General features: G+C 39.0%; 1 protein-coding gene across 2 annotated transcripts in view; it reads left to right on the plus strand.

Annotated features, from left to right (window-relative positions):
- Positions 1-27,443, plus strand: part of TPK1 (thiamin pyrophosphokinase 1) — a 306,395-nt gene that overhangs the window by 101,566 nt on the left and 177,386 nt on the right. For both annotated transcript variants that reach the window (XM_027715024.2, XM_027715028.2), the window contains one exon: positions 13,400-13,469. In XM_027715024.2, the coding sequence (XP_027570825.1) occupies positions 13,400-13,469 (70 nt within the window). The remainder of the gene's footprint in view (positions 1-13,399; positions 13,470-27,443) is intronic.

The following is a 27,443-nucleotide window of genomic DNA, read 5'->3' on the forward strand; positions in this document are numbered from 1 at the left end:
GAAACACTTGTTATATTAAGATTTGCAGTTCTTTGGTGTTTTTTTTTTCATTGAACCATTTTGAGAATAAAGAGCAACAGATACAATATGTAATGTATCTGTGTCTTGGGGTTTTTCTTGTTTGTTTCACAGGCAATGTGTTCTTAAAGCACGCCTTCGGAATAAGCTCAAGTGTGCTAAATCTAAGGCTTTATTTATTGAATGCATGTGTTTCATCTACAAGGAAGAAATGGTCCCAAAGAAGAGGCCAATATTTTTAGTCAATAAGGATTAAATGGTTTGGCTTATGCTCACAGGATGGCAAAATGTTTCCATATTAGCATTAATTTAAAAGGGGATATAATACAGTTAGATAGGAGGTAATTTAAACAAAACAAAGAATTCGTACCTGCTTTCCATGAATTCACTTCTGAACTTCAGACTTCAATATCTTCTAAAGTCTAGTCTCTCTCCTTCAAAATGAAAAAAAAAAAAAGACCAAAATGAGAGGGAAAAGTTCTTTAATTTTTCACTTTTAGGGCTATTTATCTTTGTAACACATGGAAATTGAAGGCCTGGAGCAGTAATTCTGCAGCATTTTGATAAAAATCATGTGCAATGTACTGATCTTCTTTGTAACTGGAAATTAGACATGGACAAATTGGCTACTAAGAGTAGTTTTTGAATAGTCCAGAAGCTTGCAGGTTTTTCTAAAACACTGAACAGTCCCAAATTAGGGGGTTGGAGTTTCCACTGAGCCTCTACTTTTCCGTTCACTCTAAACCTCTCTCCCTTTATGAAGCCTTAGGGATCTGCCATAGTGCTGTTTCAGAGGTAGAAGATAAGAGCTGTTTCTACTTAATGCAAAGATCTATAAATTAATTACCTGTTTGCAGCCTTGCTATGAGGAGAGTTGTCACACGAAAGTTTATTCCCCTTGAGAACATACTCTTGGTTTTGTACAGTAAACTCTAGATTGCTTCCTACAAATATTTTTACTTGGAAACTTAATCCTAAAGCTCTTTTATAGCTGTAATAAGGAGAGGTTTTGAAATCAATGCACTTGTTTCTTCATCACTTTTATGAATTGGGAAACTACTGCTATGCCATCTTCATTCATAACTGGACTGCGTATAGATGTTGATTTTTTTTTTCATGGATGACACAGTATTGATTTTGCATTTGCATTATGGAAGAGAATTGAGATGAGAAATCCCATTTTGCACTCAGAATTACAATTTCTAGTCTGGTTTGTAGATGCCTGTCCAAATATGCTTTATTTGTGTCTTGTAGTGATTTGACATATCAAGATAACTAAGAACTTTCCAAAAATTATTGATGGTGCAATTGTTTCTTTTGAAAATGTTAATTCACACATTCTATATTATTTTAAGAATTGAAAATAGCATATTTTGGGTTTTTCTACGATTTTCTCAAAGAAATGTGTTTGAGAAAATTATACCATAGATCTGATTTTTATATCAGTGTGCCATCTTATACTAAGTGACATTCTTTCTTGACTGTTGGAAAATTTAGCTAAAAGAAAGTGCCTAACAAGAATATTTTTTCAATTTTAGATTTATTTTGTGTAGGAAGATGTTGGATCAAGATTAGTCTTGATGCAGGTAGCTAAAACTCTTCTTCTCCTAAGAGGAGCCATACGTTGTACTATAAATATTGAGTTCAGGTTCTTCCTTGGAACTCTATTAAAGTGCCAGTACTAGAGTAATAGCAATGCAAATCCACTGCTTCCTCGAGACCTTTCTGGTTTAGACTGGTGCAAACACCCATGCATATGTACAAGTAGCTATTCCAAATATGAAAAAAGTAGGTCAGATCAAGTCTTGTAATTTTATATTTCCAGTTTCTTCAAGAATCTTCCACTGCAGCTTGTCACTACCCAAATCTGGGAGTTAGGAGAATGGAAAAGATGTGGGGGTCAGTCAGATACAAAAGGGTGAAACTGTCGTAAATGAAATAATGATGGTTTGGGGTTTTTTTGACCATTTCTCCTGATGATGTTTTTAATAGTTTACTGTTATGATTGTTTGGTTGAAAATCTATTGAAGAATTTACCTATTAAGAGTAGGGAAAATTATCTATATGCAAGAGTATGCACCATGTACATAGGATAGCTGTATATTAAAAGAAAATAGAAAAAAATAGAAAATAAATGTTATGTGGAAATCTCTTCTAGGCTGCTAAGGTACCATGAGAATTAATATATTTTGTGCAATTTAAAATAAGTGTATGATTAATTTTTTGATGAGTTGCCGGCTACTGCAAATCCAATTTATGCAAACAAAATTTGAAATATAAATGCATTAGCTGAAAATATTTAATCATAGACATGAATATGAACTTATCATGCTCATTGCTTTACACTTGCAGGTTGGCTTAAATTATTAATGCATATTGTTGAGTGGAAGCAAAAGAGACAGTAACACTGACTCTGGCTGTGGTGAGGACTGCAGTCTTGCTGGTGGCCACTAGTAGTAGGAGAATATTTCTCCTTCTTTGCTGTTTTAGCACAGCTGACCACCCTTTCCAAATGTTGCCTCCCTGCTTGCCCATGTCCTGCACATTCTGGGTTAGGGAGCAGTGATTTCATGCAGGCTGTCATTGCTGATGCAGTCCCAGATCAAGCTTCTTTTTTTCCCTTATTACTGTCTGACCCTTTGTGCAAGTGTGGATGTTTTATGGCTAATAAAGGTGCTTGGGTTTTTTAGTCATCTTTTTTTCCCTATAGGAATAGAGTTAGCTTGTTATTGAAATTTGTCTGATAACAACACTGACCAGCAATTAAAACTGGCAGGCAGTTGGAGTATTCCATCATGTTTGTAGCAGTTTATTTTCCTTCGGTCAGAAATCAATGCTGCAGCAATGGAAAATAGGAAATGAAGAAATAAAAAGTTGCATTCAAAGATTGAAGCCAATGGAGCTCACACTGAATTATTAAACAATATAATTTTAAAACTTCAGAAGTAATATTAATGTTGAAGCCTCTGCATTTCATTTGCTACTCAGGTAATGGATGCAGAGAAAGCACACTCTTTCAGTTACTTTACCTTCAGTTGTATTTCCATATAGGTGTTTTCTGTAGGTAGACAGGTTATAGTAAAGTTTAGTTAGTGAGGCGCATTGTGCTTAGGAAGCAATGAAAGAAGGTGGTATTTGAAAGGCAACTTGATGGGATGCATGATGAAGGATCACCAGCGTGGTGTCTGCAGGGGTTTGATGCTCAGGACGCTCTGGATCCTTCATCAACAGTCGGGGGTTACATAGGCAAGGTTTGGATGAGACAGTTTGGTTACCACTCACAGGTCCTCTGGGGAAGAACTGCAGTCCCGGACAAGCTCCTGGGCACGCACATGGTAGTCTGCAAACCAGGATCCCACCCAACCCTGGGGCCAATGTGTGGCACTGCAGAAAGGGCTTGTGAATCGGTGGGGAATTCCTGGTGTCAGAGCAGACTTCAGTAAGATGCGAGTATATCACTGTAGAGAGCTGGTATTCCTTCTCACTCTGGAAATGACAGATTTAAGGCCCAGGTAGGATTTGCCGTTTATTTTTCAGTAGCTTGTTTGATTTGTGAGGATCTTTGAGTTGAAAAATTATTCGTTAAATACATTCAAAACAAATAGTTTATCAGGGGAAAATAATGTCATATTGTGCATTTTCTTCTTCTTCTTTCTCTGTTTTTTGGGTGTGTGCCCTAATCGGTGTTTTTTTACTGTCACCTAGTGATAAAAGATGTGTGCTCAGGTCAAAAAGAAAAGATGATTAAATGTTACATTATTGCCTCAGCTGTCATTTTTCAAACAAAAAGCAAAAAAAAAAGGAGAAAATGAAAAGAATAAACTTCTTCCTGATTCTTCCCCCTGGTGGCATCAAGCCACGTGGCCTTGTCATGAAAAGGTCACTTAGATTTTAGCTGAAATGATGACAGCACATGCTTTGTTTTACATTTGAGCTCTCTCCTCCTGGTTTTCTCTGTGACACAGCACGGGGCTGCTCCACTCGTGGAGCCTGTTACAGCAGTGGGTTTAAGGCAACATAGTGAGTACCAGAGCTCCTGGGTTTGACAGAATGGGAGAAGAATGACGGGAAAGAGAAGAGAAAATCATATCCTAAGTGAGACTTGTAGGAATGTTAAATCTAACACCTGACAAAAGATTACTCCAAACCCAGCAGCCTTGAATATGAATCATTGTAATGAACTCTGCATGGAAGTGCTCCTGATGACAGTCCAGAAACTCAGTCTGGTGAAATCACAGTTGCTCTCCTGTCTCTGTCTCTGACAGCATATTACTCCTACTATACTTACTAATACTCAAAGCTTTTTGCTTGCAATCATGTTTTTTGGTACTTAAGAATGTGGGTTTTTAAGGGTTGATCTGTTCTGTTTATTATTTTTTTCCAAAGTGAGCACTGAGATACAAATGTTTTTTAGGATTTTCTTTTAAAGTAAGATTTTGTTTTGATGACTGTGTAACAGTTTTTGGCTAAAATTCAGTGGTGGGTTTTGTCTGTGGGGAAAATTGTTTAATCTTCCCTGTGTTTCATTTCTGAGTGAAGCTTTTAGAGAGACATCGTTATCTATGTGGCTTTTGCTCAATATTGAATCAATGCACTGAGAAAAGAATAGTGTTTCTAATTCATTCTCACATTGGTTTCTTCCTTGTCTTCTCATATTTAATTGCTTAATGAATTCTGCCTCTGCTTGGCTGAGATCTCTATGACATTTACAGCTCAAGGCAGAGTGATTAAAGAAGCTTTATAGGAAATATATAATTACCTTCTTAGAAGTACAGTTGTTTTCCCTCTGAAATCCATAGTCCAGTCCATATGGAAGCAGACTGCCAGCTCCAGTGTTGGTGATGCATTTACTTCAAGACTACTGGGTATCTCTGTTCTTTGTGTGATACAGATGGTTTAGAAGTCAGGTATGAGACATCTGTAGCTGCTGTATCTTTCTTGGGTACACAGAAAATTTAAGAATAGCAACCATTCTTTTCCTTGCAGGATCTGTAAAACTAAAACTTGTTCTGGGCTGGAAGTATGCATGAAAAATTGTGAATTTCCAATGGTAGAAAAAAGGAGTGAAAAAAGAGGAATCTTGGGTGAAATTCCTAAGAATGGGCTCTATCCTAGGAAGTACTGAGTAGTGTTACAGAAGGCTGACTCCTCTTGCTACTGCTGATTATAGCAGCATGAATATGCACCTGTAGCAGCAGCTTAGAAAGCACCTGTATATCTCTTTAATTTTATTTGAAACTACAGAATATCCTGAGAGTGGGTAACATTCTTCATTGTGCTTATTTAAAGCCCTGTGCACTGCTGCAAATTTAAAATCCCAGTGACATGAGCTGCACCTTTTCAGTTTTAGACAAATTAAGGTGTGATGGTGCATCCCACTCCCCCAGTCCTCAGGCCTGCTCTGTGATCTCAGAAATTCTTGACAAGATTTAACCAAACCAGCTGAGCCACAAAGCATCCCTTGACCAACTGGGCCATGAGGTATTCCCTGATCATACCAGGAACTCTTGCCTGGTAAAGGTAGGAACAATCAGAAGCATCAGCTGCCCAACTGTTGTGGGTTAAAAAGGGTTTTCCCCTGGAGTTGGAAGGTGGTTAATCCCAGGGGGTGGTGTTCTTGGTGTAGAGCCAATCAGAAACTACAGTTCGCCCCTGTGAAATTAGCATATTACAACAGTCTGGGAAAGGAGACAGATTACGTAGTTGGAAGAGAGGCAGCCGTGGCTTGAGACACCACGTGTTAGAGCTGAGGGGCCAGGGAGCCCCGCTGGGGGCCAAGGCCCTCAGCCCTGGCTGGGGCTGAAGAAACCCGGCACAGCGTTAAAACTGGACCGGGTGCCGTGGCCAAAAGGCTGGGGGGAGTTTTCTCCACTGTGAGTGGGCAGCAGAAGAATGGCAGCAGAGACAGCACTGAATAGAGAGCTGAAAGCCAAGAAGATAACCGGGAAGCAGCAAATATGGCACGTGGCCAGGCTGAGACGCAGAGGTATCCGACAGAGAGAGAGAGAACCAAGCTCAGTAGAGACTGTTTGGGGTGAGACTGAATTACTTCCCCAAAACCCTTGAGACCCCTTTTGGAAGGAGGGGGTGGGCTTCTATTTGAAGGGAGTTCCAAAATGCAGCAGCAGCTAGAGAGAGAGAGGAGCCGAAAGCTCAGAGACGTCCTGGAGCTGGATCAGGATGGTCAGAAGGAATGCAGGGGAAGTGGCCTTCCTTCTCCCCCCCCCCCCGCCACATTTGAGACGGAGCTTGAGATGGAGCAAAGGAGCACCATTAGAATGCTTGGGGGAGAAAAACTGAACTGAGAGCCCTAAACGTTCTGACTCAGGGGGAATTTGACCCCCTGAGGAAGGGACTTTCATGGGATGCCTTGCACACCGTGATATGACCATGGTAAGGTGAGTTTTGTCCCTGCTTTGCAACCCACGAGAGAGAGACCTTTGGTTGGAGCCAAAGGGCAGAAAGGGGTGAGAGAAAAACCCCTGCTTTGTAATGAAGAGGGAGAGAGAGATTTTCCAACTACGACAGAGTGAATCTGCTACTTGGAAGAGAAGAGATTGTGCTGCCCTGAAAGTGATTTTCTTCTTTCCATCTGAACTTTTATTTGGAGGGAAAGGAGGGATTTGATCTATGTAAATATATTGCTTTACCATAAAAGAGATAGTTAGAATTGTTGTATATAAATGTATTATAGTATTTATTGTGTTAGTAATAAATTTTGATATAATTTCCCCATGCTAATTGATGTGTTATGTCTGAAAACCCCTCTCACATTGAGGCAAAGTGTGGGGGGCTTAGAAATTGGATTTTTGGGGAGTCAAATCACAACACTAACCAAGGTGGGAAACAAAGGATAAGCAATTACATTTTGTAGCTTTGCTAAACCATATACCTGAATCATAACGCAAGTGTAATGATACCATTTTTGCTGCACTTTGGGAAACAAGCCCTGTAGTCACCTACTTGGGTTGTTGCCAGGATGGAAACCTACTGATGACCAAAGTCAATCATCTTATGACTCTATAAGCACTGGTCCTAAGTGAAGTCCTTTGAGTGGTCCTGGACCACAGTGGGCTGTGCCAGCACCTCACTCTGAGTGGGACACCTCAGAGATGACAAGTCTCAAGTTTGCGATATTTGAAGGATTGTCGCTGACAATGAAGCCTAGGCTGATACCCCCACCCCGCCCCATCTCCACACTTCTTGAGGTGCAGCTCTTGCCTGTTGGGAAGCGCAAAGGTGTTTGATGTGAGCATTTCACTGAACTCAAGGGGAATTTTTGATAGGTACCTTTACACAAATAGAAATAGGTGTACACATCAGTTTACCTGTGTGCATATTAATTGATTATGATATGAATTTACGATCTCAAATCTATAGTTAAGTCCTTCTTATAATTGTAGTGAACCCTACTGAGTTGCTTTGTAAATGTTAAAATAGTTATTAAGTGCTCTTAAACCCTTTTCCACCCTTATCTTTGCATCTGTATTCTTTGCACCCTTACCCCCTTTCGCACTCCCAGATTCTGTGTAAATGATTTTAAATTGCTTCTTATTTGACCTTCCCTCCTTGGATGCTTTAATCTGTCTAGTAAGTAATAGAGTGAACCTTGCCATTGAACTCTCTAAAGTCGTATTTTCACAAATTCACATTAAACCCTGTCTTCACCAATACCTTTGACCGTGTTTCTTTAAGCAACCAAACCACTCTTTTGCAACATAAGAATAGACCTAACTAAATAGTTAAAAAGCTTCTTTGCAAGACCAATGTCCAACCGCAAAGCAGAAAGCTATTATAGAGTAGTGGGTGATTTGCTATTTTCTGGTCAGAGCTGCAGCTGACCAGAAGAGGGACGTCTGCAGTGCACTGTACTTGATATATAATGGCAGTTGCATACAGTCCTCATAACACGGGTGGAAACACATGGATGGGAGGGAGTAGTTTGAGATGCAGTTAGATCACCTAGCTAGCAATCTGCAGCTGTATAAAGCCATGGGTTTGCTAAATTTATTTTTGCAGTTTCTACAGGACAAAGGAGAAAACGAGAAAGCACATAAATACAGAGTATACATTTTGTTATCGATAACCACTATTTTTTTGAAGTAATGCTGGGACAAAAATGTGTTGGCCCAATGTATCAAGCAGACCAAGCAGTTTTCTGCATACCTCCCATATATATCATGTATGTATTACTACCAGCACTCCAAGTCATTAATTAAGCAGAATTCTCTTATGTGTAGATTATGCTGGCAGGTTAATTATGGTTACCAGGCTACTGAATCAATAAAAGAATAAAGGAAACAAATTGCATACCTAGAAGAAGTTGTGTAAAATTAGAAAAGGAACAGAGGGGATATACTAAGGCAATTTAAGGAGAGATGTCAAATTTGAATTTAGGCAAAAAAACATGGGTTGATTTCAAAATCCATTTTAAAAAAAAGGAAAAAATATTTTCAATGCTAATTGCAAGAAATAATAGAATAGGAATAATAATAGGACTAATAAGGTTATGCTTTTCTTCCTCAGGTATTGCTGTAGTGTATAAATGTATTCCCTTTTTATGCCCTCATCTTACTTAGTCTGCTAGAGATGCATCTGTTCTGTGGAGTCTTTCCCTCTGCCTGAATTTGCAGGGCTATTGAATATGGTAATATACTTGCTTCTTTTCTGGAAAAAGCATCAGGACTAGTTAGCTTAGAGCCAAGACCTTCTTTTTTTGTGTTTGATATGTTATTCATATCCTGTCTCACAGGGACAGGAAGTATTTGCCAAAGGGGTAAATATCAATATAATTGTTTCCCTTATTTTTGTTGTGTTATGATAATTTTTGTAACAACTAATAATTAGCCCTAAAATTGGTGCTTCAGCTTCAGTCACTAAAGGGAAATAGTTCACTGGTTCATAGCAGAAGAGGCACCATTTAAAATTAAGGCCATTGCTCAGAAAGACTTTGGTTTCTTCGTCCATGTTGCCTGTGAGAAACTCTTAGATGTCACAGGCTGATAATATGCCCTTGATGTAACTTTTCCTTGGCATAGGTGGAGATGAGGGCTATTTACTCTTGCTGTAATTTCAGACACTACTGGACTTAACATATGCTACTCCCATTAACTTGGGAAGTAGTTATTGTCAGTGGCATTGAGGTCCCCCTTCTGTACAATGAAACAGCTGATTTTCAGTTATGTCTCCATGCCCTGGTTCACTGAATGACACAGGAATTACATTAGAAAGGAATTTCACAGATAGAAAAGGGGGTACTTTGGCAGATGGAGCTATTTCTGAGGAGTAGAGCTTAACACAGAATATTCAGATTGGAAAGGTGATACTTTGTGGTAATGCCAAGGGAGCCAGGCCTGCAGTGCGCTTGCACCCTTGTCCTCTTAGCATTGTCTCTTCTAATAACAAAAGCATGAAGTAGTACCTTGGGGCTCTCCAGCTGAGCTGGGCGGCTAAGAGCACGAGCCTCCTCTGCTTCTAGTTGTGCTGGTTAAAAAAGCTATCGCTCCAAGTTGCATATCACAGCATCTTTTCTGGAGGTGTTGGTCCTCCTCACCCCTCAGAGCTCAGTGAGCTACTTGAACGACCATTCCCTAGTCTGTCTCAGCTCACACAGGCAGGGTTAACTAAAAGCCTTCAGATAATGTCTTTGGTGACTTAGTTCTTTCTGACATTACATAAGCTAGAGAGTACTTCAATGTGCAGCCCACCTGGCAAATCTGAGGGGTCTCCAATAATGGGATGGCAACCTTTGAGCCAGAAGAGAAGGTAAGTGCAAGACCGTCTATGTTCTGACTGACCGCTTAAGTTATTCTTCACTCTACAAGCCCCACCATCCACTTTGGTCACCCTGGAAGATAACTTGGTTTTGACCCATGTGTGACCATTAGCTCTTCATCCCTCTGTGTCACTTTCTAACTTTTCTTTTTCTTTTTTTTTTTTTCCATCTATTTAATTGTAGACATCTTGGAAGAAGGTGTCTCTGTTTTCAGGATGCCAAGCCAAGCAAAACAAAGCCCAGATCCTGTTCAGGTCCTTCAGCTTCTGCTGAAATAATTAATGAGGTTTCGTATGAGCTGTTGCAAAGTGCCTAGAGACTGCTAGATTTGCCTACACAGTTGCCGTGGTGAACCTTGGCCACATAGTTGTTTGTTAAGCAATTTTGCCTCTAATATAAAAGGCATTGTGTAAAATCAGCTCCTGTTATTTTTTCATAGAGAATCTCCATCCAAACTTTAAGCTTAGAATTGCTATCTCCTTAAATGCTTTCAGATAGTAATGATACAAGTTTTTCCAGTTAGTATATATCATTACTTTTTATAAAGCAAAGCTTTGTTCCTAGCTGTAGAAATATTGTGATTTACTGGCCTCCGGCCAATCTGTTAATTACCTGCTAGTTCCTACCCCTGTACCTGGGGCTTTGGTTCATTCCAGCGTAAATTATTAACTTGCTGGTAAAGGATAAGCACCTCATAAATAGTTTCTCTAAATAACTTGACAATGCTGCAGAAGTTTAATTTTTGTATTTTTTTTCTTATAAATAAGAATAAATATGTGGGGGGCAGCTTTAAAGTGCAGTTATATAAGGCAACTCTTGATTTGAGATATCAAATAGTAGCCACATATCCATGTGTACTACGTACAAGTGTCACAGACCTGTTACTTAGGTACCTTCATGTTTTTGGGAGAATTTCAGTAGTTTTACATGTACCAGACTGATTGAAGACTGGTTTGTTTTATAATGCTTAGTTTGGTTTGGGTTTTTTGGTCATGTTGTTTTAAAATAGTAAGATCAGATGAAGAGATCTTAGGCCAGGCTTCACTTGTGGTAAGTCCATTGAGAGAATTTGCAATAGTTAAAGACAGTCTGGCTGTCTTAACGTAATTAAGACAGATAATAGACTTTTTAATCTCTTTTTCTGTATCTCGTCCTGTCCTTTTTTTTTTTTTTTTCCAGAAGTTGTAAGCCACTTATTTTTTTTAAATGTGGGATAATAAATATAAAACTCACTGTTCTCAGAAGGAAAAGGCTGGGACTGTCCTTGGCCTGGGAAGCATCCTTTAGGAAGCTTATGTACCTGAAGTTAGAAAATAATTTTTTGCAGCCCTCTTACAGTTTTGGATATAAAAAGTGTCTCAACTGATTAATTGCTTTTGTAGCTCACGGGGAGAGAAGAGATTCTGTAATTGCCTAGATCCTAGGCCTTGCTTAGATGCCTTCTATCTACTAAATAAGCCAATAGACAGGATAACTAATTCAAGGACAGGTATTACAGACTCTTCTTGCAATGGGCCATTAATATATTCTGTGTGAGCTGAACTCCCTGAGAGAACTTAACAAATATGCCCAGGATAAAGAAAGTACATCAACCCATTTTTAGCTGTAACCTCAAGTGAGAGAAGTTAAAATCATCCCATCAAACACAGCAGGCAAAAATGGTGTTCTTGTGTTGTTTGTATTCATACAAATGGATAAGGAACCTGCCTGAAGCAGTGAATCACCATGGTAAATGGCTGGCCAGCTACCATAATTTGGAAATGATCTCACCTAATGAAATTTGTCAGGATCAAATTTGCTTGACCTTGTCTCATTAATACGGGTTTGGTTGGAGGCTGGAAGAAGTAGAAGTAGGATAAGGAAACGGAGAGGAGCATGGTCTGTACAGGAAGGCTGAGAGTAGTAGGGCTTGCCATAGTGGGTACCATAATACTATGGGCAAGAGAGAGCAGGGATCCCTAGAGCAGAGCAGTGCTAGAAGCAATACAGAGGAGTACAGTGCTCATTCTCCTGCCCTGCACATTGTTTCAGTCTGCAGGAAAAAGCTCAAGTACCTAGAGCTCCCTGTGATGAACTGGTAGATTTTGTGTTGCCCTGTTTCCTTCCTTTTTTTTCCCCCCCAAAATGCCTCAGCCAAGGTCACATGGTACTGCGTGGTGGATATACCCATACAGAACATTCCCCATGGTGGGAGTTCCGCAGTAACATAAGAAAGAGTGACTTGAGAGCAGATATAGAGGTGAACTAGGTTGTCCCAGTTTGTATAGGCTGTCTAAGTTGATGGCTAAGCTAGGGGGAGGGCTGGATTGCCCACCTAATGCACACCAAAAGGAAAGATAATGGGTTTGCATCACTTCTGAGAGATGGTTCTGACTGAGAAATAAACACCAAAGGAAAGTGGCTTTAGCTGAAAATTGAATTCTCAGCAGCAAGAAGTGCCTGATCTGATTGTTTGTACCTTTTCCCCCAAAACTTTGGCAGCCTGTTTTCTTTGTCTCTCCTCTTTTTTCCCTTTTCTCTCCTCCAGCCCCTGGCCCTGGCCCTGTGACTTTCAGCCCTCTCAGAACTAGCAGTCGGTCTCTCTTTGCCTGGAAGGAACACTCTGCTCTACTGTGGAAGCGACAGCTCCTTTTATCTTGTGTGCTGTGGTTATCTGACTTGTGCATCTCAGAGCAAAACTGATAAAGACTGCTAAGACAAGATGGTCATTTTCAATCCTTAATAGCTTATCAGGTTTTTAAAATCTCACGAAAGAGCTGTGTGTTAGTTAAATGATGATTAATGGGGATGCTTATGAATAAAATGTGCCAATTTATGTTTGATTTTGTAATAATAGTGTTAGACTTGTCTCTTTTCTCTGTCTTAAGTCTATAAACAAAGGGATCACAAGAGAACAGCATGTCTGCGCTTGCTTAAATCAGCTGGAATTAGTGGCACATGCCCTTTGAGGTCCCCAAGTTAGGTGGAAGCACTGAAAATTATTGTGATTTTGTATCAGGATAGTTCAAGATAGTAAAGCCAAGACCTAACCCACCTACTTTATATCAGATGATTCAAACAGTCTGTGGAACAATATAGAAACTGTAACAGAGTTACCATTTTTGTGTCATAGGAGGGGAAAAAAAGAGAAAATGGGTATTGTCATGATGAACTCTTGGTTATGTGTTTGGGGTTTTTTTTGCAGTTGTTATGCAAGTTGTTATAGAGCCACCATTACGAACCTTCTGCCTGGATGAGGAGGTAGTTAGGCTTCCAGTGCAAGTTCCCATTTCGTGACAAATGCATGCCCATAGATGGAGGATGGGCCCTTTCAGGTTTTGAATACTAGCCCCTCATGTAGTCTAAGCTGTCTGGGCAGTAGGTTAGGATAGAAATAAGCTATTTGCAAGTACAGTGGCACAAGCAGATGAACATTGGCACCAGTCTGATAAAAACAGGGGAAGCAGTCATGTATAGGAAGCTAAAAGCCGTATGAGATCTCAAGTTTATTCCCCATGCCGCCATGAACATTTGAGTTTATACAGCATTGTCAATAATGAAGTAACTGGTTGTGGTTGTTTCTTTTTATAATGCAAATGCATTGATGTTCTCTTTCTTCTCTTGCAGCTGCCCTGAGAGCTTGTGCTGATGGAGGTGCCAATCGTCTCTACCACATCACGGAAGGGAGCCAGGAACGGTATGTTAGCAATACACTAGAAGTCACTGAAGTCATCTTCTCAATGAAAGTAAAATACAGAGGAACAGGATCTGTTCAGTTACTGAAGTACCTGCCTGCTCTGTGCATGGTACTTTAATGAACTGTGGCAGATAGTATAGTATTTTCTCCACATTATCTTTAATTTTTATTCCCAACTACAATTTTTAAAAACACAGGTAGCCTGAAATACCATTTTCCCTGAAGCCCACTAGTCTTTTTTTCCTCTTAAAAGATCTGCTCTCAGTCTGTCCTATTTTATGCATCCATCAGAGTTATGCCTCTGAAAAAAATTGCTGTGCCCCTAGCAAGGGTTGCCTAGAGGAACATCTTATGCCTGTCATGATGAGCTGAAACAAAGTGTGTCCTCTTCATTTTTCCTGTGAGGCCTTAGAGGAAACCTGCTTACTTTGTGAAATGAGATGGGTAATAAAATAGGAAGTCTTCTTTTTGAATTATTTCTCAGTTAGCATCAGGGCGTGATAAGTGACCAAAGGAAAGTGCAGAGGTTATCTATAAATGTATATGCTAGGTGAGGAAATATGACTGAAAGAACATGTTCTGTTTTTCTGCAATGGCATTTAAAATTGTAAAATATCCCAGTTTGTGCCCCAGAGTTGTTGAGCTGGGGTTGTGATGCAAAATACTGCATTCAAGTGCTTTCTTATTTTTGTAGTGGAACCATGTAATGCTGTGTAAACTTAACTTAATAAGGATTCTTTTTGCTTGTCTTTAAGATTTTCAGTTGTTTTGAGCAAGAATTCATAAATAAGTAGTTTCATAAAAGCAAATAAATTGATAGAACTGACTCTTGGGGCAACGGAATGAGACAGGCATTTGGTAGAACTTACAAATTTATGAACAATTTTGTTCATATAGCAAAATCTGACATGGGGTTTGCTTTTCATGTCATGGCAAGTGTATGACAGAGACCAGGGGAAGCTTGGTTTCCTCCTCTCCTTCAGAGTAAAGCCCAGAGTTGGAGAGGAAGACTCCAGTCTGAAAGTAAAAATTATCTAAAAATTTCTTTCTTTGTCACCTGTGAAAGGTCTGGCTGAAGTTCTACAACTGCTAAAACAGAGACTGGAGTCTGGCAAGCACTACTGTCATAGAATATTCCTTCTTGTAACCTTTGTTTCTCCTTTTCTAGTAGTCGCTCATAGAGCCATGCACAACTCAACAGGTGACTGTTTGAATTCAAGACTGACTTGCAGCCAACATTTCTCTTTGATAATGGTGATGCTCTCCAAAGAACAATATTTTAGAACTTTCACTTTACCTTCTCCTGTAACCCATTCATCTCTTCTGCACACCTTTATGTTTGTATTAAATAAATATAATTCAGGGGAAAATGGATGATTATACCTTGACTGAATAGTTCTTTCAGTCTTATATACTTGGCCCTTGGAGTATTCTTTTCCTCTTTGTTCTCATCTTAGTTGCTTTGGGTAGGTATATTTTATCTTCAAACTGCTTCTTTTTGAAACAACAAAAAAAAGATCTACCTAATTTGGACTTTTTTTCTTTAAGGAAATCATTCTGCTAGAAAGAATATCCATTTACTTCTCTGAAGTATTTTCCTTTAAACTCCCTGTCCAGTGTCATTAAAGAGCTGTCTGCTCAGACTCTACTGACATGCTAATCATTTTTTAATGCTGTCTTAACCTTCTGTTTAAAACTCTACTTTATTCGAAGCCCTGATATCTAATTGTGTTATAGCAAACCCTAAAAAGCTACAGTCCTTAAATTTTAGAGATTATTATATCCAAGAGATACAAATAAAGAATTTGATTGATATTTTCAGCTTGATTCTCAGTGACACTAAAGTATGTGAAGAACCCTTTAAAAGAATGGGAATAGATGATAATATTATGGAAAAATAACAGCTTGGATTATGGGACTGTTGCACAAGTGTCTTCCTTTGGAGATAAGTTCATATTACAGAATCACAGAATCGATTCCCTATACTGCATGTGTTAGTGTTCAAGCATTTATAGAGGTATTTGATTGTGTCAATAGCCCAGTGCAAAGGGATGCCCCATAGTCCTGTTTTGTGGTTATGTCTTTGGATGCTTGTGCTTGATCGAGGTGTTCCCTCTTAAGCCTCCTTTTGGTACTTGGACAGTCGCTTGTCTCTGTCACACCTTATCTCTGTCAAGCCTGGCTATGTCTCCATCCCTCTTCAAATCTAGTTTAAAGCTCTCTCAACGAGCCCTGCTAACCCCTGAGCTAAGATCCTTTTACCCCTTTGAGACATGTGGCCTCTGTTTGTTGCCTGCAGGCTCAGTGTCGTATAAACTGACATACCATCAAAAAACCAAAATAGCACTGCTAACACCAGTCTTGAACCCAGATGTTCATCTGCATAATTTTCCTGTTTCTTACCCTAACATTCTCTGCAACTGGACAAAAAAAACCCACAACTGGTGCTGCAGATCCCTTGACTAGTTGTCCCAACACCCTGAGGTCCCTCTTACGTTTCCACAGCCTTCTTGTCAGGATTTCATTGGTATCCAATTGAAAAGCCAGTAGCAGGTAATAATCAGTGGGCCGTACCAGGGTGGGGAATTTTTTGGTAATGTGTCTTTTCCAGGCCCAGAGAGGCAACAACCAACCCTAGGGATTGGGTTCGATTGGCAGTGAAATAGTTGTTGCTATTTTGAAGGGTCCATTTCCAAATCCTAGCAAAATACAGAGCTAGAAATTACCTCAAGAGATCCATCCTACTTTCCCTCCACTTTAAGGTGAAGACAAAGCTGTCTGTTCCATGCCTGATACATAACTAAATTAGCTGGTTCTTAAAAATATTCAAGTGAGAGCTGTATCTGCCACCCCACCCTGCATCCAGCTTACTCTGTTTTGGGCTAAAATGTGCCCAGCTTGTTTGGTGTTTCTGTTGGTCATCTTCTCTTATTGCTCTTATTTGATTCTCTTCAGTTAGTTCTAGAAGTGCTGTGGCTGAAGCCAGGCAAGATGCTTTACAGGAGGCTTACTCCTTGTGAATAATTCTTTAACTTGCTTCTCATTAAGTTGGCCTATGCTGTTGAATGAAAACCAGGAAAGGGTGATTCAAGACCACCCCCCCTGCCTCCATCTGTTTCCTGTTTTTTCCACTGATGTTTTGACTTGCTTCTGTGCTCAAGTGGTTCACCTATTCCTATCAAGCAAAGGAAGTTCTCACCTTCCTCTCTGTAGCACTGCACAGGCTGCTTAACAATGAGACTTTGGGTAATGAATTAACATACGTAAGATGTTTTGTGTCTTCATCTCTGTTTGTGGTGTCATTTTTATGACATTTGGTTGGTTTTCCCATAAATTTCTGTAAAAACTAGCTCAACAAATCTGAATTGCAATTATTTTTGTTTAAAAACAAACCAATCCAAGAAAATTGTCATTTTTATAAGTACCAACAAGGAGAAACCATGTTAAAACAAATACCTTGTAGAGCAGGAGGGATAGGAAGAGTAACCAAAAGGACAGGATAACTTTCCCTTAGAGAGGCTCATCCTTGGGAGCTGTGAGTGTTGGGGTCAGGAGAAAGGCAAGACTGAAAAAGGAGAGAATCCTGTTGCTTTTCTCTCTCTGACTCTACAGCCCAGGAAGGTTTTTTTCCTTAAACTACAGGGGTTTTTTTGTTAACACCAGTTCCAACTTAGAAATAAGGATTATTGCAAAATTGTTCTTAGTTGCTGAACATTTGCAGCTAATCAGAGTTAAAGGTGAGTTACTAATATTTATGGTTTTTTTGCTCTGCCTTATTCTGTCTACCTTGCCTATCGTATTGTTTATTTTCTCGAAGCACTATGAAACACTGTTATCTGCTTCAGAGTTAGGCTTATCTCTACCACGCTGCAGCAACTTCTTTCTCAACACTTTCTGATTAAATCTTAAGGCATCGATGTACCTGAGCGTCACTGGCTTTGGGGTACATGAAGATGAAAATGCGTTGAAAACTATCATTGTATTGGCACCTTTAAAAGCAATCATTAATACTTGTGTCTTGGATGCTGTTTTCCACAGAGATATCACATCCATCCTCTACTCAGATTTTGCGGTGTTAAGGTCATCAGGTTGAAGAGGGGGGCAGTGAGCTCTATAAGAGTAAGGATAATACTATCATGACAAATACTGTCTTTCTGGGGTTCTGCTTAGTATTTCAGTATTTCAGACTTACTGTATGACACAAGTTGATTTGCCTACAGTCACTGAGAACATCACTTTCACTACCCTTCCTGGTTTTTTTCTGTGAACTCCATAAAACATAAGAGCAGCAGTGAAAATGGAAAATGGTAGCATTTTCTACATATTAAACATACATGAGGTGAACTCAGGTGTTGCATGAAAATACAGCTGCTACTATATAATTCTTCTCTGAGCTGGATGTGAATGGAGGCAGCTTCGAGAACCTCTACACGTCTGTTTGAACATTAGGAACAAATTTTGTAAACATTTCCAGTTGATGTAAACATTTCCAGCTTCTAAATTTCAAGTACAGACCTCAAAAATATCTTTTTACAAGCAATTTATGTCTTTGACGTCCCTGGCCAGATGCAATTTCACTTGGGCTTTAGATTGCCTGACTTCATCCATCCCCAAGCACAGCTCCGTTCACTCCAGCTGCCCTCTCACATAAAGGGCAACTCTTCTTTCTCACCTCCCCATCCTGTTCTTCCTGAAGAGCCTACATCCCTTCATTGCAACACCTAGTCCATTTGTTTCCACAATCCCAACAAGCTAGTAGTTCTGCAACTGCACAAAGATCTAACTCATCATGTTTCCCTCCCCATGCTACATGCATTTCCCATGGCTTTATTTTGCCTGAAAGTTTGAAAATTAAGCAATAAGTTTAACCTCTGAATAGGAAGATTAAGCTGTTGTAACTTTGTAACTTCCACGAGGAAAAAGTAGTCATACAGTGGCTTACGTGAAAGGTGGAAAAATAACTCAGAGTGGAGTTTGTCTGTATACTTGGATGGCTTCATGAGTGCATTTTAGCAATTAGTCAGGGTCAGTAGTGCATTGGCTACTTCATTTGGCTATTTATATTTTGCACTGGATTTGCCTTATCTGAGAACAAGTGTCTCCATTGTCAAGATAATAAAAAAAAAAAAAAAAACCACACCAAAAACAAAACCAAAAAAATCCAGCCTGGCATCAGCTAGCAAAACCCATCTGTAAAATGAGATCTTCTGTCTTGTTTTCTGAATAACCTTCTACTCATGGAAAAATGGGTCCCTAAGAGGATTATTAGAGTGAGAAATTCATATATACTTCACTGTGTTCCATATTGGATTAGAAATAGGGTACTTATGAAGGTAATTAGCCATTGATGTAGCTTAATGTAGAGTTGAGAGGAATTCTTTGCTTGAACTCTTCAGATTAAACTGGGTATTGTTTTTAAGCTATCTTATATTCAGGCAAAATTTAGGGCACTGATGCAGAAAACATCGAATGAGATTTTCTGAATATAGAGTTGTATTAGAAGAGTACAATGGTCTTTTCTTGTCTTTAAAATCTATTCATTGTATGTGAGGATGTGAGATAGTTATACATGTGAAGTTTGTGCTTTATTCGTGTTGATATAAGGATATGTTTCAGTAATGTTTGAAAAAATATTTAGCTTCTGAAACTGTGAGGTCAAAGCTAGCACCCTTGCTGCTTAGTGATGAAGGATTCTTTGAATTGAGGGATTACAGTCCAAAAGCCAGGAAAGTTGAAAGCTCAAGCAGTGCTTTATTTGTCAAATGGTTTAAGAAGATCTTTTATATCAGACATCTTTGCCTGACCTGCAAACTATAACAGCGTTTAAGGATCAAAATTAGGATCTTGAGTTTATCCTAATAAATTATGCAGGAGTGTTCAGAAAAAAACATCCCTATCCACAGCTTCCTGCTTTAGGTAATACCTGACTTGGGACTCATGTTTAAATCTTTAGAAAACAGCCAGGCCCTTATTTTGTTTTCAGTTTGCTCAAAGTCATCCAGTGAGTTATGAAATCATCTCAGGTCTCAGTTAGTCATCTTTAAGATGCAGGCAAATATTTCTTAAGAAGGGCTAAAATGCTGCCATCATTTACGTGATCTAATCAGAATTTCTGATATTTCTTTGTTAAAAGATGAGCCTATCAAAGAGCCAGGTATCATTCCTCATGAGATCAGTATTTAATAAGGAATAGTAGGTGGAAGCAGACTTTATCTCATGAGCACTCCAGGGATCTGCACACTTTGGCATAAATCCACTGATATTTTTTCTCTTTTCTTGAGGTATTCTTTGAATACTTCAAGACATTCAAAGATGGCGTTAGAACCCTGTTGTTTCAGCCACATCAACAAACATTAAATGCGAGACACTGCTTTTCTGGAATTATTCTAGTCTTGTTAAGAACTAGAGGGGAAGGACCAGGACAAAAGTCTGGGGAGATGGAGTGATGAGCAAATACAAAACAGATGGACAGTTCAACTTTACAAACCGAGTGTCTTGGCTGCCAGTGAGGTACTTTGGCCATAAACCTGCACTATCCTAGTAAGAGCACAGTAAGCCAAGTTTAAATTGCCAACCAGGAAAACAAAGGGTCACGATTTGTCCAGAAAAAAGTTCTAGAAAAAAACAGGGAATAAAGGGGCTGAGGAAAGGAAAATATAGGGACACTTTCAATTAATCCCAAGTCTTTCAATCAGAGAGTTTGTACTACTTCAGCTTCTTCTTCAAATAGCTGTATCTGTGCCCCTAGTGTACTGTAAGCAGAGGAATGTCATTGCCATCTGGGTGATTTCTGACTTTATGACATGGTAAAAATCATTTATGGCTGCCCCAATGCTAGAAGTTAGGACTTTGCAGTGATAAAATATCCCTGCATTGAGTCACATCTGGAGCAAGCAGCTTGGAAAGGACTCCTGAGCTGGCCAAAGAGCACTCAGCACTTTACAGTGGTTTGATTTGCTGTGCCTAAGGAGTACTTCTCCAGATCCAGGAAAAGCTGGCTCTGTGTGTAGTGTTAGGGTGAAATGTATGCCTTTGTTTCTTTTGCATCCCTGAATATCAATAGAAGTTCGGGATTAAGCAGTCAATGCTTGCTTTTATGGAGCAATGCTTTTTACAGGTGTTTGGGGCAGGCTGGGCAGTGGGAGTTTTCCTGTGCTTGAAACAAAACAAAACTAGAAAGTTTTTACAAGCCTCAAACCAGGCTGCAATAGTACTTGTCTTTTAAAATTTAAAATACAACATTTTTATTGAACATGGCAAGAATGATCTTAGATTTGAAAGAAGCTCTGTTAAGACTGAGAAGAATGCCAAGAGCAGTGTTCAGGGAGCACAGAAATCCATGTGCTATCAATGCCTTTAAATGAATGTATGTTAATAAATGACATTGAAGTTGACTAATCTGCACTGATGCACTTCAGAGATTTAGGGAGGGATTACTAGTGCTATAGCATCCATTCACTTTTTCATTTTTTGGTTGTCTTTTTTTCATAGCCTAGAAAATTCCAGGGAAGAGAAGTTATAGTCCCTTCCAGGTGACTTCAAATCACAGAATATTACATAATTAATGGGATTGAACACAAAAAATACCCACAGATAAATTATTCAGATTAGTTTTTGCTATCTCTAAAATGCTCTTTCAGTAAACTTATTAGTGATTGTTGGAGCATAAACATATTCTGGGTGTTTATTGCTTGGTTTTCTTTCCTATTCTCTTTCTTCAGTAGACTCTGCTCTCTTTTTATGAATATGTGAAAGGCAGAAGTTCTGACTTTTAACAATTTGCATTCAAATGGGCACCATTATTTTGAGAACAGATGATTGTATACTTCAAATCTGTTAAAATTTAGTGTTAGTGAAGCCAGAAGGGGGGACTTTATGCATTGTAGAATATAATGAGAAGTAAAACTTTAGAATATAAATCCATTCATCTTAAACTATTTTTCCTAGTTGTTCTACTAAGATTTGTTTTTAAATGTAACTGTATTCCAAGGGTGTTTCCGTTTTACAAATGGACTCTTTCATCTTTTCATTTAAAAATGTTTTGTGCTACTGTTGTTTTCACAGAAAATACTATCAAGAACAAGGAACTGTGTTCTCAGACTATGACGAGGGCTGCTTATTACAGTTGATAAATGAGAGTATTTAATAAATTCACTGTTTAGGGTCAAGAGATGTTTGTCTCTCAACAAGGACAAACCATAGAGCAAGTTTTTTTTTTCTTTTTGCAGAACCAATTGCAAAGCCATCTATGTGAATGGCTAAGCATCAATTAATCATTGGTTGACTGAAAGTTGGACTAGGTAAGGTTGCCAGGCAGCTCTACAAATTCAATAATTTAAGACACAAGGGTTATCCTTGTTAAAAATTTAGAGCTCTGAGACATCATAGAACAAGTTTTGTTCTGCTAACAGAAATAATTTGCTCAAGCATGTAGCTAATGTGTATGGTGGTACCTCCAAAGCTGCTCTTGGATGTGTTTATATTCATAGAAACTCAGATCTTCTCCTTCAACTCATAGTTCATGCAAAAAATCACACTCCTGGGCATGCACACTCCTGTGCAACCACCATACTACCTGCCTTAATTTTTGAGCTTTATTTTTGCAAAATTGGAGAGAAAAACTCTTGTAAAGTCTTAGTTGTATTAAAAAAAAAAAAAAAAGAGAGAGAGAGAAATAATTTACTGTCTCTGTCTTGCATGCAGACTTTTTAAAAAAGAATTTTAGTCAATATATCTGAAAACCATAGTGAATGTCAATTGCAGAGAAATGTAGAGAATTCTGATTTTTAGAGCAAGGGAAGAAAGATCTGTTTTGGATAACAAGTGAAAACATATCAGGCATTAATATTAAAAGACAGTCAAAAGGCAGTTGGAAATGATACAAGCTGTATGGGAATATCTTGCCTATTGATGCCAAATAATTGAGCAGAATGATGTCTGATTATATGGCAGGTAGATTGGACCCAAGATTACAGAGCGTCTTAAAATAAATGGAAATGCATAAACGTCCACTGGGGTTGTCTCATGATAATGCTTTACCTGAGTGGGATATTCCATACACGCAAGTCTAGAGTCTATTTGCAAACTGGTTTTGGTGTCTCTGCAGAACCCTGGATCAGTATCAGCACATCATTTAGCTCTGGCTCATTAACTCAACTATGAAATAGGGAGTGTTTTGGCTGAAACATGCACTAAAGCAGTAAGATAGTTTCTGATACCAGAGTGCGTTCTGTGTGCTGTGGGCAATGCCTTTACTTGCAAATAATTTCCATTTTGCTTATCTTTTTGTAAGCACTTGTGTACGTATCAGCACCTCAAGAACAGATTAGCACTGCAAGGATACGACTAGAAGAGTGAACTTTAGAGAGATGAGAGAAGAGAGCAGTAGATAAAGGGCTAGATGACAGCTTCGGAATACCACCAAAATACCTGTATGTTGTGAGATAATCTGATCATGAACACATTCAGAATAAACATAATCTGTCCTGCAGTAGTTCTTTTTGGCTCAAATAGGGGCATATGCACGTAATGCATAAAGAAAGTACTGAAATGCGCTAAGGAAGAGAAGCATTCAAGTAAGAAGCTCACAGCTTTTATTGGCTGTGGAGCAGAGTCCTTGCTTATTCCTCTGAGTAAACTGACTACAAATTAAGAAGGGTCAAACAAATAATACTTGAGAATGAATACAGCTGAACATGGCTGAAATTTATGTTTCATTCTAGAGAGAGAAAAAACAAACCAAAACTGACCAGTGACTGTCTCTGTCACTATTTCTGTCACTCTCTCTGGGCATACAACATGGAGATCCTGCCAGAAATTAGGTTCTGATTTTCTTCAGGATTTTGAAATGCACATGGTGAATGAGGGGAACTGAGATTCCATGGAAACTTGTCAGAGCTTTTAACACAAGCTAAAAGCTATGTTTTGTTTTCGTTTTCTTCTTTGTGTTACTTAGGGATTTTTTCTTTATTGTCGCAACATGGAAATGTGTGGGGCCTGTGCTTGCTGAATAGGAACCCAGATCACCTTTTGTACAAATTCAGGATCTTCTGTTGACTTAATTGGGATGATATTAAGCTCTAGATGTCTAAGCAATTACATCCTCCCTGTGCATTGCCCTGAATTCTTGCGCCGTGTTTGCAAACAGGGAAACTGCCACGACTGGATCTCATGTTTTCAGCAACCTGATATTGTTTCAACAGCCTGTGAAATGGATGGAGCAAGAACAAGATTCTTTCTTCTACTTTGTCAGTAACCAGGTCTTCCAGAGACTGGGACATAATGCATTTTTATGCCTTGTGCTTTCAAAAAAATCCTCAAACAAACAAAAAAACATTTTAGCTGTGTAAATATTGTTTGGGCATCTGTTACTCTGATTTGAGCATTGGTAATAGTTGGAAATTACTACTGCTTATTGTATTTGGAATAACTTTGCAGTGCCTACACAGTGATCAAAATATTTAGAATAGTAGCAGTAACACCAGGCATGAAATTCATCTTGTAGCAATAAATTATTTTTGGTCTACTAGCTCTTGAGGGATATCCCACCTACACAAACTGCTTGACTCTTAAATTCTCTGGCTTTCCCTGGTGGTTAAGAAACTCCAGCTGGAACAAGTTTCTTTCTTTTGAAATTAAGCTGAGTGGGCAATTGAAGGTACTCACATCACATGACTGAATGTGTAGATAAGATGTTTTGCATCAGGCAGAGTACACGTGTTTGCAGTTTGCTCTTTATTTTCTTCGGTGTGTTTTTGAGTGCTATGATCTCCATGTAAAAGGTGTCTGGCATATATAAAAAAAAAAGAATAGAAGCAGTAAATAATCATGTAACTGTTCCCTTTCATTTATTCATTATAAGCATTGTGCATAAGTAAGAGTAATTGTCTAGGTGAAAGCAATATTAGGGATTTGCAGCTTGAGACTGGATTAACTCATTAGTGTGGCGAGACCTAATAGGATGCCAGTAAAGAAAATTGATAGGATCAGTGGGTTAGGAAAGGTATATTTTTAGAGTGCTTGGTGTATGAAACAGACACAGGGGATAGCAATGGCAGCACCTTTGTACTTCCCCTTTTTCTTCAGCATAAAAGAGAGATGTGGGTGTAGCTCAAAATATTTATTATGAGGCTAGTAGGATTTTTGGATTGCCTTTTGTTCTTTGGTGTTTTTTTTAAGCACGTGAGTGGGTAGTAGAGCGGTTGATTGATTGATTGATTGATTGTTTCTGCAATTGGTGTGTGTTACAAGTCCAGTGACCTTGTTCAGAGTGCCGGGCATCCAGCTGTGGGCCAGAGAGCAGTGCCTTTCGTTGTCATCCCCTCTGTGCAGTAGTGAAGTCACTCTGCAAGGGCTTGGAATCATAGTCTTTACGCGCTGATGCAACAGAACTCTGAATATCTCTGTTTCTTTGTCAGCAGGGTTTTTGCCTTGGTCTTTGGAGGATCTAAACAGGTTAGGCATGGACATAATCTAAAAAAGTCAAAAATTTGAGGGGAGGAAAAGGTGGGAAGAGAATGAAACTCTTTTTGATACTAAAGCTGAAAAGGAAAAAAGTCTCTTGAGTAAACCTAGCTAATAACTCCAGTGGAGCAACTGTTATTCTGTATCAAGAAAGAAAGGAAGGCTTTATGGTAGTAAAGAAAAAAATGTTCTTTTCCTCTGCCAGTTCCAGCAGTACCTGTGGGAGGATTGATGTTTTCTAATTCTATAAGCTACAGCAGGCATGTTAAATAGTGGTGACAGATCAGATTGGAATCTTGCACATGAAGGTTTTTGAGTGGTGAAAGACAGGCTGTCCCAAAAAGACACCTGAAAAAGAGTCAGTAAAGAATTCAGTGCCTTTTTTTTACTTTTTTTTTTGCTAAACCATCATCTGAGGGCTTTGACAACAAATACATGTAATTAAGGAAGTGACAGATGTGGATGTCAATATCTCTACTTTCTAATGCTTTCAATTGCAGGAAGAAAGAAAGCTGTGCATAAGGTGATTTTGGGATGGTTTGTACAGGAGAGAATCATGTGAGGAGATTGATGGGGCTTTTAGCTCTCAGAGGGAATTCTCAAGATGGTGAAGAATCCATTTTGAAGAGTTAACATTGCTAGCAAGTGAGTTACTGAACCAGCGCCCACTCTGCAAGCACCAGTCTGCTCTGATTGGCATCAAGGGGCCAACATTGATCCGTCGTTCGAAGCTTTGCAACAAAGCAGTGAAAGTGACTGCATGAGCTGTGGTTCTGCCTCTCATCTTGTGAAAAGGTTATTGCTCTCCGATTTCCTTTCAGAATCAAAGTGTTTCAGAGTGAACAGCAATTTCTGACAAAGACAGGAGCTGGAACTGCGCTACACTGTCATTTGGCTTGGCGGGATACTTAAACTTCTGCTGGCTTAAACAAATAGGAATTTAGGGACAAATCCCTCCTCATTTGCTTACTCCCACTTCTCTACCCCACAGTAAAAGTAATAGGGGAGAGCATTCATGATCATGTTTACTGTAATGAGCCTCTCCTCTAGGGAAACTCTTGTGACATCTTTTAATGTTAATTTAGTATTGATTTATGATTCTAATTGATATGCTCTTGCTTTTGTTCATTAAGTGACCACATGCAGGGTTCTCGTATTTTGTGTGTTCCCTGTAAGAACCTGTGCACTTCATTAAATCTCAGCATTAAAGGAAGTGTTTCCAGGCAGAGCAATATTCTAACAGCATGTTGCAAGTGCACAGGGGGGTCCCAAGGTCACAAACTCCTTTCAGAGGTTAATTAAGTCTGAATAAAAGGTATTCTGTTGTAATTAAATAGTAATGAATAAGAGGCTAGTAATATTTGGTGTATAATGCAGTAGCATGAGGCAAAGCCAAAATAATCTGCAAATTTATTGTTTTATTTCATATTCTATTATAAAATACCCTTGGGTGTCAGTGTAATTTTTATTCTCCAACTTGCCTATGACAGAACAGGGATTAAGTGGTCAGTACTGTCATGCATATATGTGATCATAATACACCTCAGGAGTGATTTCAAAAAGTCTAATAGCATTCCCAATATGCTGCAGAGGGCTTTCATCAGGAGGGTAATGCCTTCCCCATTCTGCAGGATTGCATTTTTATTTAGAAGGGAAAGTGCTTTCTTTGCCACATTCACACTGGAAAAGCCATGGCAAGTTTTGACTTCTTTTAGTAGAGCCAGCAGAAATACAATCATGTTCATGACCCTGTTTAAGAGCTCATCAAAATTTCTCTTTCAGTTCTTGTGCTTCTGGGGTTTAATGTTTCAGCCTGTTCAAGTGTATTTGGCAGGATCTTGGCTCAGGACCACAGGCAAATTGTCAATCCAATGTAGATTTTTCTTTATTCTTTTCCCCAACCTTCTTTGTAAATTAGCTGATTTAGACATTCATATCCTGGGTTGCTCCCCTCCGTTATCTCTGAAGAGAGAATTATTTTAATCTGTAAACATATTAGAGGAATCTAGAGGCCAAAAGCATGGGTTATACTAGCAGGTTGTAGCTTTAATTCCTTACTTCTGTGTTTTAAAAGCAATTTTAATTATTTTTTTTTTCTCATCTGAAAGCTGCATTTGTAAACTATTTTCCCCACATTGTAAAAGAAAGAAAAGAGGAACACTGCTCATATCTACTCATTCTTGGGGTAGACAAAGCATAGGCATGAATCTAGGAATCTGCGTTTTGTGAAATTCTATAAAAGTTGAGAATTCTTCTACTTTACATGAGCTCTTCCATGTACCAACATCAGCCAGGAGTACAACTGAAAAGAAATTGCCCTTTGATTCTACAACCTGGCCTCTGGAAATGCTGCAGCCTCCCCTTCTCAGGCCTTGGACCTGGCTGTGACCCAATGGCTCTGACAGGGGAGTTTGTGTTCACCATCTCCCTCTCTGTCATGGCCCTAGGCAAAGGAGGTGGTGTTTTATGGAGTTAGGGAGCCACATTGCCTGAAACACTTTTGGGATCCCT

The sequence above is a fragment of the Pipra filicauda genome, unplaced genomic scaffold, assembly GCF_003945595.2.
Source record: "Pipra filicauda isolate LSUMZ 115617 unplaced genomic scaffold, ASM394559v2 scaffold137_size4652046_pilon, whole genome shotgun sequence".
Lineage (NCBI taxonomy): Eukaryota > Metazoa > Chordata > Aves > Passeriformes > Pipridae > Pipra > Pipra filicauda.